This window comes from Carassius auratus, chromosome 32 (genome assembly GCF_003368295.1).
Source record: "Carassius auratus strain Wakin chromosome 32, ASM336829v1, whole genome shotgun sequence".
NCBI lineage: Eukaryota > Metazoa > Chordata > Actinopteri > Cypriniformes > Cyprinidae > Carassius > Carassius auratus.
In genome coordinates this window covers 23,830,159-23,843,679 of record NC_039274.1, presented here as the reverse complement: position 1 = coordinate 23,843,679, position 13,521 = coordinate 23,830,159, and the positions used below count along the sequence as shown (strand labels likewise).

Sequence of the window (13,521 nt, the reverse complement as noted above, 5' to 3'; positions counted from 1 at the left end):
AAGTGCTTTACAGACATTAGAGAACCAAAATGATACAGCAATTAATACAAATTAAAACAAAATGAAATAGACCAATTAAAATACTCAACTAAGAATAAAGTTTATAAAGATTAAAATATAAAATAAATCATTAAAAATGAGGCAAAACAAAACACATGAAATAAACATAGGTTTTATAAGTATTTAAAGGAAGGCCAGACTAAAAAAAGATATGTTTTTATTTAGATTTAAAACTATTAATGTTTTCAGCACATCTTTTGCTCTCTGGAAGGTTGTTCCAGAGATGAGCAACTGAAGCCACACTTTGCAGTTAAAGAAGGAAGTCTTTTCTTTAAAATAGTCATCACAATGCTCAGCATGAGTCAAGAGCAATGTAGTCAGTTGCATTATTTGGACATCAACAGATTCATAATATTGATGGCAGATTCAATTATTTGTATTATGTACTAAATTTTTGATTCCGTCATGTGAAGTATTATATATATAATTTTGTTGTGCTTAGTCTAAAATGTTTTGTGTGTTATATAAAGTGTTATAGTATGTATTTAGTTGTCAAATCGATTAATCAAGATTAATCACATCCAAAATAAAAGTTTGTGTTTACATAAAATGTGTGTGTGCAAGTTTATATATATATATATATATATATATATATATATATATATAGAGAGAGAGAGAGAGAGAGAGAGAGAGAGAGAGAGAGAGAGAGAGAGAGACACAATGTATCTAAAATATATTTATATTTTATATAAGTCATATTAATATGTATGTAAACATAAATATTTCTTAAATATATAAATGTACATATGTGTATTTATATTTACCAACACAGTCTCACCCCTATTCGTCACATACTGCCGTTTGGTCATTTCCCCCTCACGTCCATAAGCAACGTTGAGGGTACCCCCTATTCGTCACTTGACAACGTAGAGGAGGGTCGTCCGATATTTGAATGCAAATCCCTCATCTTTGGATTTTGACGAACCTGGCTTATCCATCTAGCGGTTTTTCTGCGCTGGAAAGTATGGTTTCAGGCGATTAATTTTAATGCTGCTAATATTATGTTAATGTATTTTTCAGTAGCATGCTGCGCAAATACTGTTACAATCATTAATTGGTGAAGTGACCATATATTTTATTGGAGCAGAAACCCTGTTCTAAATCGGAATCACGCCTTTTTTCTTTTTTAATATAATTTTGGGCTACATTAAAATGGCATAATTGCAGGACTGCATATTTGCTGTAGGCTTAAACATGCCTTAATTTAAGTGGGATATTTTTAATTGTCGATGGTATATTTGCAATGGCTTATAGTGTATAGTGAGCCTGCTTTGTTTTTGTTTTTTGTTTTTTTTGCGACCAAAAATAAATAAATAAAAATAACACCTCAACAACAAAAAAATACCAATAGCATACTTTTATAGACCTTTCATCTCAATACTAATTATGAAGTTGTTATAAATAGCCTGCTGCGGAAATGTTTATATTACTTAATATGGACATATCCTTTGGCAAAGAGATGGATGCATTCTGGGGCGTGATGTGTTAAAATGTAATTGCTAACATATACCCATGTTTCCTTAGACATTTCTGCTGACCTCTTTAAAATTTTGAGCGAGGATATAAAATATTAAGACTGTACTTTTTCATTATAATTTATATTTTGGCGCAATTTTGTGCAGCGCGTCACTGTGCGCGACCATCACAGAAACCATTGCCCAGCGCGATTCCACCACGGTAAGTCGCTTACAACAGTCTAATAAGCAAGAGAAATGAATAGGCATTTAAACGTCCAAAATTAATACAATTACGAATATATATATATATATATATATATATATATATATATATATATATATATATATATATATATATATATATATATTAAAAAAACATGGTGTGTGTGTGTGTATACAATCTATTAATAAATTTATTTTGAACGTATAAATGCTTATTAATGGATTATTGCGATATATAAATATATATATACCGTATCTCTCTCTCTCTGTGTGTGTGTGTGTGTGTGTGTTATTCCTGTTTGTTTATCCATCCATTATAATATGTAGTTTGGTGATCTACTATTTTTTTGATTTGTTCTTCTCTTTTTCTGCAGATTCCTTAATCCCTGTCCTTTAAAAAAAAACAGCACCTCATTACATTAGGCACTTCTAAGAGCCACATTTGTCTTGTTTATTGTCTTATTTGTATTTTTTTATTGTCTTGTTATTTCTCTCTCTCTCTCTCTCTCTCACACTCTATCTCTATCTCTCACTCTCTCTCCATCCCTGACTCTCTCCCCTACCATCTGAGTGGTGGTTGTTTTTTAGAGGGACGGAGGAACTGGGTTGCTGCCTCTTCTTCAGTCACTTTAATCAACTGAAAGTGTAAAGGTCGGGATCAAAGAATATAGATTAATTTGTTGGTGTTGTTTTAAGTGCACAATATACCAATTTAATGGATAGAGACTCGCATATAATACCTGATTATTGCACCATATTAAATTTGCAGGAGTCTGCACAATATAGGCCAACCTATAAGATAATATTGCTGTTTGCATGAAGTCTAAGTAAATCAAACTTAAGTTTTGTGAGGAATGCCGGTATTCAAAGATGTTTTATGACTACAGGAAAGCAAACAGCTCGCTTGGCATCTTTATGTTTCATAGTTTTTCTGCACTTAAATAATTTGCCAGCTTGCAAACTTCCAGATCTAATATATTACCTTTGATAATGTTAGAAAAGTGATACGTTAAGCAAAGCCTACTGCTGTATGACACATGCTAATAGATTGACTAGCTCTGTCTTGTACTCATGTGTGTTTGGATCCCTGTATGATTTTTAATATTTATATTTTTTATATGGGTGTACATTTCAGAATGACAAAGCCAAAATTCAGGCCTTGCCCAAGCTGCCAGGTCCGTCAGCAGGCTAACCGCAAAACCTGCAGTGCTTGTTTTGCCACACTGCCAAGCAAGCGGTTATTGAAAACTGCAAAAATTAATGATGACTGGGGCCAGAGGGTCATCAAAAACAAAAATGCATCTCGGGTGGTGGCCTCTGCCCAAATAGCTGTAAGTAAAAATGCTCATGCTTCATTTATTGAGTGATAATCAATATTAAGCCTAAAGTACATACAATATTTGGTACCGTGTTTGTTGATGGATAGAAGACATAGCAGCCATGCTGTGTGCTATGTATCAAGCTTCACATGCGTGCCTGGATGTTGGAAGTTGGCACATCTTGTCAGTATGAAATTTTAGAGAGACAGTCACTTTAAAAACCACACCATACATCCCTATTAAATTTATTTTGCAACACATGACACTCAAGTGATAAATGTACATCACATTCAAGCTGCTCTGATAAACAAGTTTGCCAAAAAGCTCCCAATACACAATATGCAGGTGTACTTCTGTTGTGAAAAAAATATTGAAAATGCATTGGTGTATGTACATAAGTAGGTAATATTCTAGACTTATACTTATCTTAAAATACTTGTGTAACTGATGGCAGGGACTAGGGATAGGGATGAGCTATGAATCAAGTAGTACACCAAGCAAACTGTAAATAGTAAATGGACTGCCATATATGTAGTAATGTAGCAACAAAATATATTGGAAATGTGTTAATTACTTTGTTTCATTTCAGGTCCAAAAACTTTCTGCCTTGGGCTATATGCCCATATTATTTATCAGCCAGAGGCACAAGGGCACAGGAAAATTGATGGCAGATGTAGTAACGCATCTGCCACCGACGCAGAACAACACACGTTTCTTAACCAGCATGAAGAGGGCATATGACTTCATGATCAAACTGGATGGTAAGATAAGTTTTATGTATAGTTCATTAGTGTTTGTCGTTGATTTCTTTGACAATTTGTACTGAAGTCATATTTTTGCTATCTTCACAACAGATGTGTCCCAGCCCCAGCAAGACCAGCCCCTAGACCAGCCCCAGCAAGACCAGCCCCTAGACCAGCCCCAGCAAGACCAGCCCCTAGACCAGCCCCAGCAAGACCAGCCCCTAGACCAGCTAATCCCACAAGACCACCAACTGATTACACTTGAACTATGTCCAATCGTCTCTCAGGCTCAGCAGCATGTGGAGCTTCTACCACCAAGGAAAAGACAAAGTAAGTAAGCTTGCATTCCACCACATCTGTAAATTTGTCCTATGTTTTTTTTGCAATTACTGCACAATATAAAACAAGTTACAAATGGAGAATTTCACCTCTTTTAATTAATTAAGCCACTCCTCCAAGATACTGAATATAAAATTCTCAACCTTTTTCCCTTGCACCTTAAGCCCCACCATCCAGCCCAGGCCAAGACAGACAAGCCCCACCATCCATCCAACCTCAACTAAAGAAAAGACAAAGTAATCTTGCCTTGCACCCCATCTGTAAATTGGCCCCATGGTTTTGTAATCATTGTATTAAAGCTGCAGAAGGTAACTTTTGTAAAAATATATTTTTTTACATATTTGTTAAACCTGTCATTATGTCCTGACAGTAGAATATGAGACAGATAATTTGTGAAAAAATCAAGCTCCTCTGGCTCCTCCCAGTGGTCCTATCGCCATTTGCAAAAAGTCATCCGCTCCCGGTAAAAAATAACCAATCAGAGCTGCGGTCCGTAACTTTGTTTGTGTTCAAAATGTAGAAAAATGTATATAATAAGCGAGTACATCATGAATCCGTTTTCCAAACCGTGTTTTTAGCTCGTCCTGAATCACTAGGGTGCACCTATAATAAGTGTTTGTATTCTGACTATTTTAGATTGCTTCGGGGATACCGCGGCGGAGTAACCCAGTACCTTTGTGATTCTTCATAGACATAAACAGAGAGAAGTAGTTCCGGCTACGATGTTCTTCCGCAACACGCAAGCAGTTCTGTTTATTAAGCGTCAAAAGTTACCTACCGCAGCTTTAATATAAAATAAGTTAACCAATGTGAATTTCACCCCCTTCTATTAATTAAGCCACTTCTCCAAGATACTGAATATATAATTCTTAATCTTTTCCCCTTGCACCTTAAGCCACAGGTACAGGAGCCACACAAGCCCCACCCTCGACCCTGGCCAAAAAGAAGAAAACAAAAAGCAAGTAGACATTATTTGCACCCCATTGTGTATATTTGTTTCTATTCTTTGTACCCCATGTGTATATCATTGGGTGTAAAGTTGTTTCTGCATGTAGCCCCCTTTTAATTGGACCAAACTCAGGGTGTATTCACACTTGGTCTCTTTCAGCCCTCAAAGTGAACTAAGAACAGTGATTCATATATAAACACCTCAATCAAACTCAGACCCATTTGAAGTGAACCAAAGTTTTTTTTTTGCCTTTGTCATTTAAGGTTGCAAATGCAGTCGACAGACAATTTATCCATATGATAAAATATTGGAAAGACGGATGAATGGGGTAAGATGTAGAACCATATTTTTCATTAGGCTGTCTGATTATCTCATATTGTCTCATCTTTCAATCCAAATGTGACAAAACAGAAACTGAGCAGTAGGTATCAAACTTTTTCAACTATCAACCCTCTCACAAGAAAAAAAAGTATACTTCAAGTTAATTTTATGAAGTATACATTTAACTGTACTTTAACTTTAATAACATTTTATTAGCTTCATGCTTTCTTTTTTGTCCACACTTGAATGTCTGTAAGTTTCATAAAGGCAACATTTTAAACAAAGAATTTGAGAAAATCAAATTTGTGTTAAAGACTGCGACTTGATTAGATTCAGAACGATGATCAAGCAGTTTTAAGCAGTTTTGAATTACAAGCTGTTTAATATTTGATGATCATGTTATTTTACATTTGTGTGAGTAATTTACTATCACTTGGTTCAGCTTTTTCTTCTCGTTTGTTTAGTTTCTGTACTAAATTATGTGCCATAGCGGATCCTATCGTATGACAGTGAAAACATTGATAGCTGGAAAATTCAGTCAATGGTGGGGAAAGAGTAAAGTACAATTAAAGTAAATTCTGATGTACTGATGCCAGTGGACTAGCCTAGACAAAATTTCAGATATGCTGAATAAGAAACATATCTGTTTTATATCAATATTCTAAATGATATTTTCACAAGTTTCATAAGACTGTATATGAAAACTATGTAAAGAAAAAAAGTTTATTTAATAGGCTACTCGATAAAAACCGTTAACAAAACTAAAAGCCAATTATACTTTGAATACTTAATTATACGTTTAAGTATATCTCGATCAAAAGATAGAGTACAAGTAAAGGCCAAATATAATTGGACTTTTCTCTCAGTATAAGTCAAGTACACTTAAGTGTAATAATTGTATTTCTACAAAGTACATAAAGTATATTTTTGAGAATTATAAAATTTAAGCATAAAGTATACTTTTTTTATTGTTTGTTTAAAATAAGTATACTAATAGAAAACTTGAATTAACTTATTTTTTGTAAGGGACATACTGTAAATCCTAAACAAAAACAACAATGCAAATAGAATGCAACAGCATATTCTTATTTTTTATTGAGCTTACAAAAAATACATAAGTACTCTTGTCAACTTAATGATGTTCCAAGTAAGAACAGCAGTATAGAGAGCTAAGTAAAAACATCATTATTTGAATGGTAAAACCATTACAGTAACTTCACTAAATTGATTGTGTGTGTGTGTGTGTGTGTGTGTGTGTGTGTGTGTGTGTGTGTGTGTGTGTGTGTGTGTGTGTGTGTGTGTGTGTGTGTGTGTGCATGTTTCTGCAGGGGAAGGCAGCAGAGGTGAAAGTGCGTTGGCTACCTTGCTCTTCCTGGTAAGTGATGGCTGATGTAATTTAGTCAATAGCTACACAGTCTTAGTGTTTTAAAACCTGGTAACTTTCAGCCTTCAAAGTGAATTTTGAAGTAAAAGTGGGACCGCTAATTGTTTTGGGCACAAAGAACTATCTAAGTGAACTGAACTAAACACATGAGAACATGTGCACACCAGCCTTCAAGTAGTCATCTGGCTCAAGTTTGGTCATATGACATCTGAAGCAAATACATTCTAACCTGTTTGCCCCATACATTTGCTAACTCTGTTTGGGCTATTTTATAAAGTGTTTGCTGTACAGTTAGATAAACAGCATACAGTTCTTTTTACAAAGTGAAACCTCCCATTATGAACCAAATGTAGTCCAATTTAAAAGGCCTGTGAACAACTCTTTCTTTGTGTTCACATTATGAGTTCACTTAGAGATGATGCAGATCACTTTCTAGTCCACTTCAGCTCTGAGGGGGTCTTAAGCCCAATTCATAGTTAAATGTAGATGTGACGCAGATGCCTTTGTTGTGCCATTGCGTCTTTGCTGACCCCCTCTGCGGCCGACATAGAGGCCTTTAATCACATTTCTGTTCCCACACCGTTGTGGTGAGTATTTGTATAGCAACACGGTTAAGCCGATTTTAAAACGGCTTAACCATTTAAAAATGGTTGACTGTAGGGATGACTGTGTCCAAGCGACTGAGTCCAGTTTTCACTTGAACAAAATGACTGATGCTTGACAAACACCATATAAAATAAACCAAAATAAATTATCCCACAGAAAAAGGGTAAATCTTTATTTTAGATGACATATCTTCAAACTTGAGCCAGAAGACTAGTTGTGAGCTGTACTGTATATGCTGTGTGTAAGATGACTTTTGGACTCTTTACAGTGGCAGAGTCTGGGAGGACACCTGGGAGCCGGCCAGCAAATTCGCCTGATGACTAATACTGTTTTACTATTTGTTTTGTATATATTTCTCAATAATTAAATTCACTATTGTTACATTTTATGATTTGTCTGTCAATCATTGACTGCACTGAATAATTAATGTGTCATGACTTTGTGCTGTATTTGATGGGAAAAGTGAGACGAAAGTTGCATGTAGTGACAGTCAAGTCACCTTTATTTACAGCTTATAGCACTTTTTACAATACAGATTGTATCAAAGCAGCTTCACAGTGATAACAGGAAAATAATACAACAAAGTTTCTTTTTAGAAGAAAATTACATCCTCGTCCACCTTAAGGCAGATTAGCAAGCCAATCTTAGCAACAAAAAAAATCTAAAGCCAAGGCAACCAGAACAAGTACCAAATTGGCATTATACTAACTTATGATGAAAATTTTAGTTAGTATTGATGGTAATTTTGGAGCAAAGTAAATGGGCTCCTATTCCTGGTGACAGGATGTATTACTGAATCCTTTTTTACCTCTGATCGCTAGCATACAACACTGTTTGTTTTTGTTCTCATGGTTGTCTGTTCAGATCAATTATGAGAGTTCTTAAGACATTTTAAACATTCCCAATGAAGAGAAGAGGCACATTTATCAATTTTCATCAATGGTACCTAGGTCAGCAATGATTTTTCAGGCTCAGGCCATTTTTTCATATCCTTTGCCTCATACAAAGACAGATTGGTGTCAAATTTCACAAATAATCTCATCCTTCCTCTGTGTCAACAATCAACATACAGTATGTGCATGACATAAAGTGATCAGACTTAAGAGATCAGAAAGACCGGAGACATGAGCCTGGGAAACTGTTAAAGCCAGAAACAATTCCAGCTTAGCCATCAATATAATTTTAAAGTCTAATGTTTTCTTGTCATAAAACCAGGGAGAGAGGTAGGTTTCCTATGTTACGCTGACAATAGGGAGCGTTCCAGGACACTAAGGACCTCAATCTGTTCACACTGAATGACTTGACTGTGGGCCGGTTTACCAAGGCCCATGACAGTGGTAGGAAATCTAAGGCCTGGTTGTGCAATGTGGGCCTCATGTCTTCATGATCAAAGGCTTCTGATCTTAATTATCAGGAAAATGTTGCATTATACATAAAATACACTCAGTCCCCACTTATTCTAACCATAACTCGGTTTTGTTTTTATTCTCCATGCCAAGTATGCATAGGTGTAAAATACTTGAGTAATTTTACTTGATTACTGTACTTACAGGTAAGTATTATTTTTGGGGATTTGTACTTCACTCAAGTACAGTTTAAACTGACTACTTGAACTTGATTATATTTCTGAAGAAACAACTACTTTTTACTCCTTACAATTTTATTTCATCTTGAAAAGTACATTATATTTTTACATTATCTTATGCACATTAAATATGGTAAACAGAAGCTCAAACGTGTGCCTGACGTGAGAACTTATGATCATTGTTTTCATGCATCAAACACACATATTTCTACTTCAATTATGACTTTCATCAGGTAAATGTCTGGCTTCAAAAGTCAGGTAATGTCTGGCTTCAAAAGATATAGCAAAGTTGCATTTTCCCGCCCAAAAAGGTTTATTGATAATTTGTTCTGTTTTTATATAGCCAATAGCTATGTTATATTATTAGCTGAATGCACAAAACTGAGTGCAAATAAAATCTGTGATGATAATTTTTTGGTGGAATTTTTTTTATTAAATGTTACAAATCTCCAAAAAAGTGTTTAGATAAACATTATATGCTAAATTAATTGTTCATGTTTAGTGATGTTTTTATCAGGTGGTGGATAAGTTGTATTTACAATGTCATTAAGTGAATCATTAAGTAGGAATTAGGACTGTCAGTGAATAGTTTTTTTAATCTTAATAATTACATGCTTTTCTCATTAATCTAATTGGTCACAAATAATTCTTTATCAAAATGTGTTAAATCTCTAAATGCCCCAAACAAACATTTAAAAGATGAATTGTCCTTTTAGCAGTGACATTGTTGAATAGACAAAACATATAAAGTGGCCTTTAAAAACTTTAACGTTGTATGTTTTAATTCTAGGACTCTCCTCATTAATTCAACGCATTCTTGTATTCTGTCTGGAATATATTTCTAGCCTCTCCATCACATCTTGCTCTTTAAAGGGATAGTTTACCCAAAAATTAATATTCTCTCACTTTTTACTTAACCTCTGTCATTCCAGATGTTCATGACTTTCTTTCTTCACATGAACACAAGCAAGATTTTTTGTCCATATAATGCAAGGGGACAGGACCACTTCAGAAACCACACGAAGGGAACATGACGGTAAAGATTTAAATATTGTTATTTGTATTTTTCTTACATATGCCTATAGTTTCACTTCAGAAGACAGTGATTCATTAATGGGGTTGCATGGTCTGTCATATTTTCTTTGTGTATAGTTTTTCAAGTGTCATTTTTGGATTTCCCATACACTTGCATTATATAAAGAGAAATGATTTTTACACAATTTAAACACTTAGTTTGTGTTCATCTGATAAATAAAAGTCATATAGGATGGCATGAGGGTTGAAATGATGGAGTTTCCTTTTAATCCCTTTCCGTTTTATTTGTATTTTTCAGTATTCCGCTGTTTCATTTTAATTGTTGTTGTTGAACTAAATATACATGTTTGACCTGTGCCATTGCATTTTTCGTTCTCTTTTAATTGAGTAAACTTGTACTTTCACTTGAGTAAAATTTTTGCTACCTTTTTACAACTCTGCAAGTATGAGCTCTAATTTAAACCTACCTCAATTAAAAAAAATTAAATAATGTTGCTTTAAGCTGCAGTGGTTGTGCAATAGCTTCATGATATAATGCGTTGTGTGTAGGTTGAAAGATGAGCAATAGACTGTGGCTTTGATGTGTTTCAATCTGGCTACATCTTACTTTGTTTGTGTTTAATATGTTGGGTGTATGATAAAATAATATTTTAAGTCTTATGTGTGAAGCATTTGAACTCAAGGCATCCCTCTGGGGACCATAAAAGAGGATATTGCCTGCAAAGTGGACTTCATGATATGTAAAAATTAAAACATTGCCATAGGACTATAGCAAGCACATCACTGGAAAGGTCTCAGCCTCAACAGTAACATATGTGAGTCTGAAGAGAATATATTACTCCTGATTTGAATTACTGACCTCTGCTCTGAACCTTGAACCCAGTACATGTTTGAAGGCTACACACACAGTACCAGCTTTTATAGAAAGCTTTGGACCTTAGCTGTCATGCAGATATGGTGTCCAATGTTTAACCGTAAACACTGTCAAATATGGTAATAAGCTATTTTGACCTAATGATTACATTTTTTAAATCTGATGACACCAGTGTGTTCCCCAATCCTATCCCTCCCCCCCCCCCCCCCCCAAAAAAAAAAAACAGGGTATATCCAAAATTCTACATTGCCAACTTCTGCTTATGAGGAAAATATCACTATATTTTAAAAATACAGCTTCCACTAGAAACGCACCACAGAACACAAGTTACAAGGCTAGTGTTATTTGTAGTTCTTCCGGGCTGGGATGGGTGGACTGCTGTGAATGGGCTTCAACTACACTCCAAAAGTTCAAAACTGAGCAAAGTGTTGTTGCTGGTGACAAAACCGTTGACTAAATATGTACATTGAAGCTATACTGGCGTTGAAGACCCCCTGGCCTGCATTGCAGGATATGGGACTCACATGTGACCCACTCTGCCCACATTGTAGTGTTCTGTCTTACAGCATACTGTAATGTTTTTACCAATAATAAGACTGAAATTATATTATTAAAATAATGTATTGAATACCTTGAAAACATCTACATAAATATTGATAGATTTAGCCATATTATCTTTTTTGAAAAAATGTTATCTGTGTATCCATGTGAGATAGGCAACTCTGGTCCTGGAGGGCCACTATCCTGCAGAGTTTAGCTTCAGCCCTCAGAAAAACTCACCTGCCTGTATCTATCTAGTAATCCCGAAAACACTGATTGCCTTGTTCAGGTGTGTTTAATTAGGGTTGGAGCTAAACTCTGCAGGATAGTGGCCCTCCAGGACCGGAGTTGCCTATCCCTGATGTAAGATGTATCTAGGAATTGGAAAAATTGTCATGATGAAAGCTTATTAAAGCATGAAAGCATTTATTAGCTTATACAATCACAAAAAACAACATACATAGCTCAGACACATAACAAAAATCACAAATGTAAAAAGTGAAGAGCATGTCAAGTGAATACAAAGACCTGGTAGGGACTGACCCTGTGATAAATGATGGGCAGCTGTGGAGTGATTTGCAGTGGTGGTAGTGCAAAAGTAAACAGTGCAGGGATTTCATCAGTGCAAAACTTTGCTATTTCATATGACTATGGAAAAAAGAGTCTGAGCATAATAGTACTGCTTAACAAAAAGAACACAAAGAAGTTAAAATAGATAGAACAACAGAAACTTATATATTTAATATAATATATATATATATATATTTTAAAAGAAAAGTCAAATGGATAGTGGATACTAGACAATAGACAAAGTGATGTAATGGTTGGCGCAGGGTGAGACTCATGCCCCTAATCTTCTCTATGAAATTGAGTTGCTGGTTTGCCCTGGGGACAAAGGACCTCCTCAATGTTGAGCATGACAGAAGACTGCTACTTAACTCCAGCTCCATGCCAAACACAGAACCAGCTTTCCTTACCAACCTGTCCCAGCAGCCCTCCCCAGCACACAACAGCAGAAAAAAGGACTCTGGCCATGTTTAATCTTGCTCAGAGTCACTACTGGTATCGTATTCCTCAGAATGACTATCAAAGTTAATTTCTGTTTCAGTCAGAACTTGAACATAAAATGTCTTTGCATGCTTTGCCAGGCTGTTGCTTGCTTGCTTGTTCTTCAATGTCAAGCTCTTTAGACCTCGGATACCATCTTGAAGCAGGCCCCACGTTTCACCTTACATGTTAAAACACATTGAGCCTTTATTAATTAGAAACATTCAGAAATATTGTAATGTATGCCAATAATAACAAATACATACCTGATGTCACATTAGCAAGCTGGGATGACATCTGCTTCAGGGTGTCTGCACGGGAGCAAAGAGACTTCCAATGCTTGTTCATCTCTGCAATAAGAATCCTCTTCTCCTCCTCAAGTCTCCTTACTGCCGTCACAATGTCGAACGCCTTCCTCTTTGTCCTTAGATCTACAGAGTCTGGAATACATGGATGAAACATAAGTTGGTTTTATATTTAAGATTAGTGTTTAAAGATTTTCAGGGGTTAAAATCGAGGCATGACAGATTTTGTCCCACTATGTGACTATTTTCACACAGTCAACAGGAATTGGTGTACATACCACCGTGGGTAAGCTGCCATGGCCAAACAATCTCGTCACATAGAATGGTGTCCAATGTCAGTTTTTCTGCATTAGGAACCAAGGTGTTATATTTTTCCACTACAGAATTTAAGATTTTTTTTTCCTCCCTGATCTTTCGGCGGATTCGGGCACGTCCTTTGCATCCGTCACTATCCTTGTAAAGACGCTGGGACTTCCTCTTAACACTTGCCACCAGCTCCTCAATTCGGCTGGCAACAGCGGCAACATCAGCATCATTTGGGGATGTTGTTGCTGAGAGGAAGAAATTAAGAAATAAGAAATATGCTTCTTGATTCCATGAAAAAATGTTATTTGTTGTGTATGAGCAAAATCCAAAACCCTTTTATATTTTTCTGTAACTGAGAGGCTACAATTGTAGCTAAGGTTGAGTATAGTTAGGCTAGTTAGGTTCTTTATTGTCTGCAATTGTTGGAAT

The 13,521-nt window shown here is 35.5% G+C and overlaps 2 protein-coding genes across 3 annotated transcripts in view; one reads left to right on the top strand and one right to left on the bottom strand.

Annotated features, from left to right (window-relative positions):
* The first annotated feature begins 1,418 nt into the window (after positions 1 to 1,418).
* On the top strand, positions 1,419 to 7,788 carry LOC113051877 (uncharacterized). 2 transcript variants are annotated; one of them, XM_026216040.1, is made up of 10 exons: positions 1,419 to 1,737; positions 2,114 to 2,390; positions 2,875 to 3,070; positions 3,648 to 3,819; positions 3,913 to 4,131; positions 4,305 to 4,376; positions 5,036 to 5,098; positions 5,353 to 5,417; positions 6,739 to 6,785; positions 7,669 to 7,788. In XM_026216040.1, the coding sequence occupies exons 3-10, from the start codon at positions 2,876 to 2,878 to the stop codon at positions 7,715 to 7,717; spliced, it is 882 nt and encodes a 293-aa protein (XP_026071825.1). In that variant the 5' UTR covers positions 1,419 to 1,737; positions 2,114 to 2,390; position 2,875; the 3' UTR covers positions 7,718 to 7,788. The 2 variants fall into 2 exon arrangements, with proteins under 2 accessions (XP_026071825.1, XP_026071826.1); XM_026216041.1 differs by lacking the exons at positions 1,419 to 1,737; positions 5,353 to 5,417 and having other exon boundaries at positions 2,013 to 2,390.
* Positions 7,789 to 13,485: 5,697 nt separating this feature from the next.
* LOC113052407 (synaptotagmin-13-like) overlaps positions 13,486 to 13,521 on the bottom strand; it is an 8,803-nt gene continuing 8,767 nt past the window's right edge. The window contains exon 7 of the mRNA XM_026216853.1: positions 13,486 to 13,505. Within this exon, the coding sequence (XP_026072638.1) occupies positions 13,486 to 13,505 (20 nt within the window). The remainder of the gene's footprint in view (positions 13,506 to 13,521) is intronic.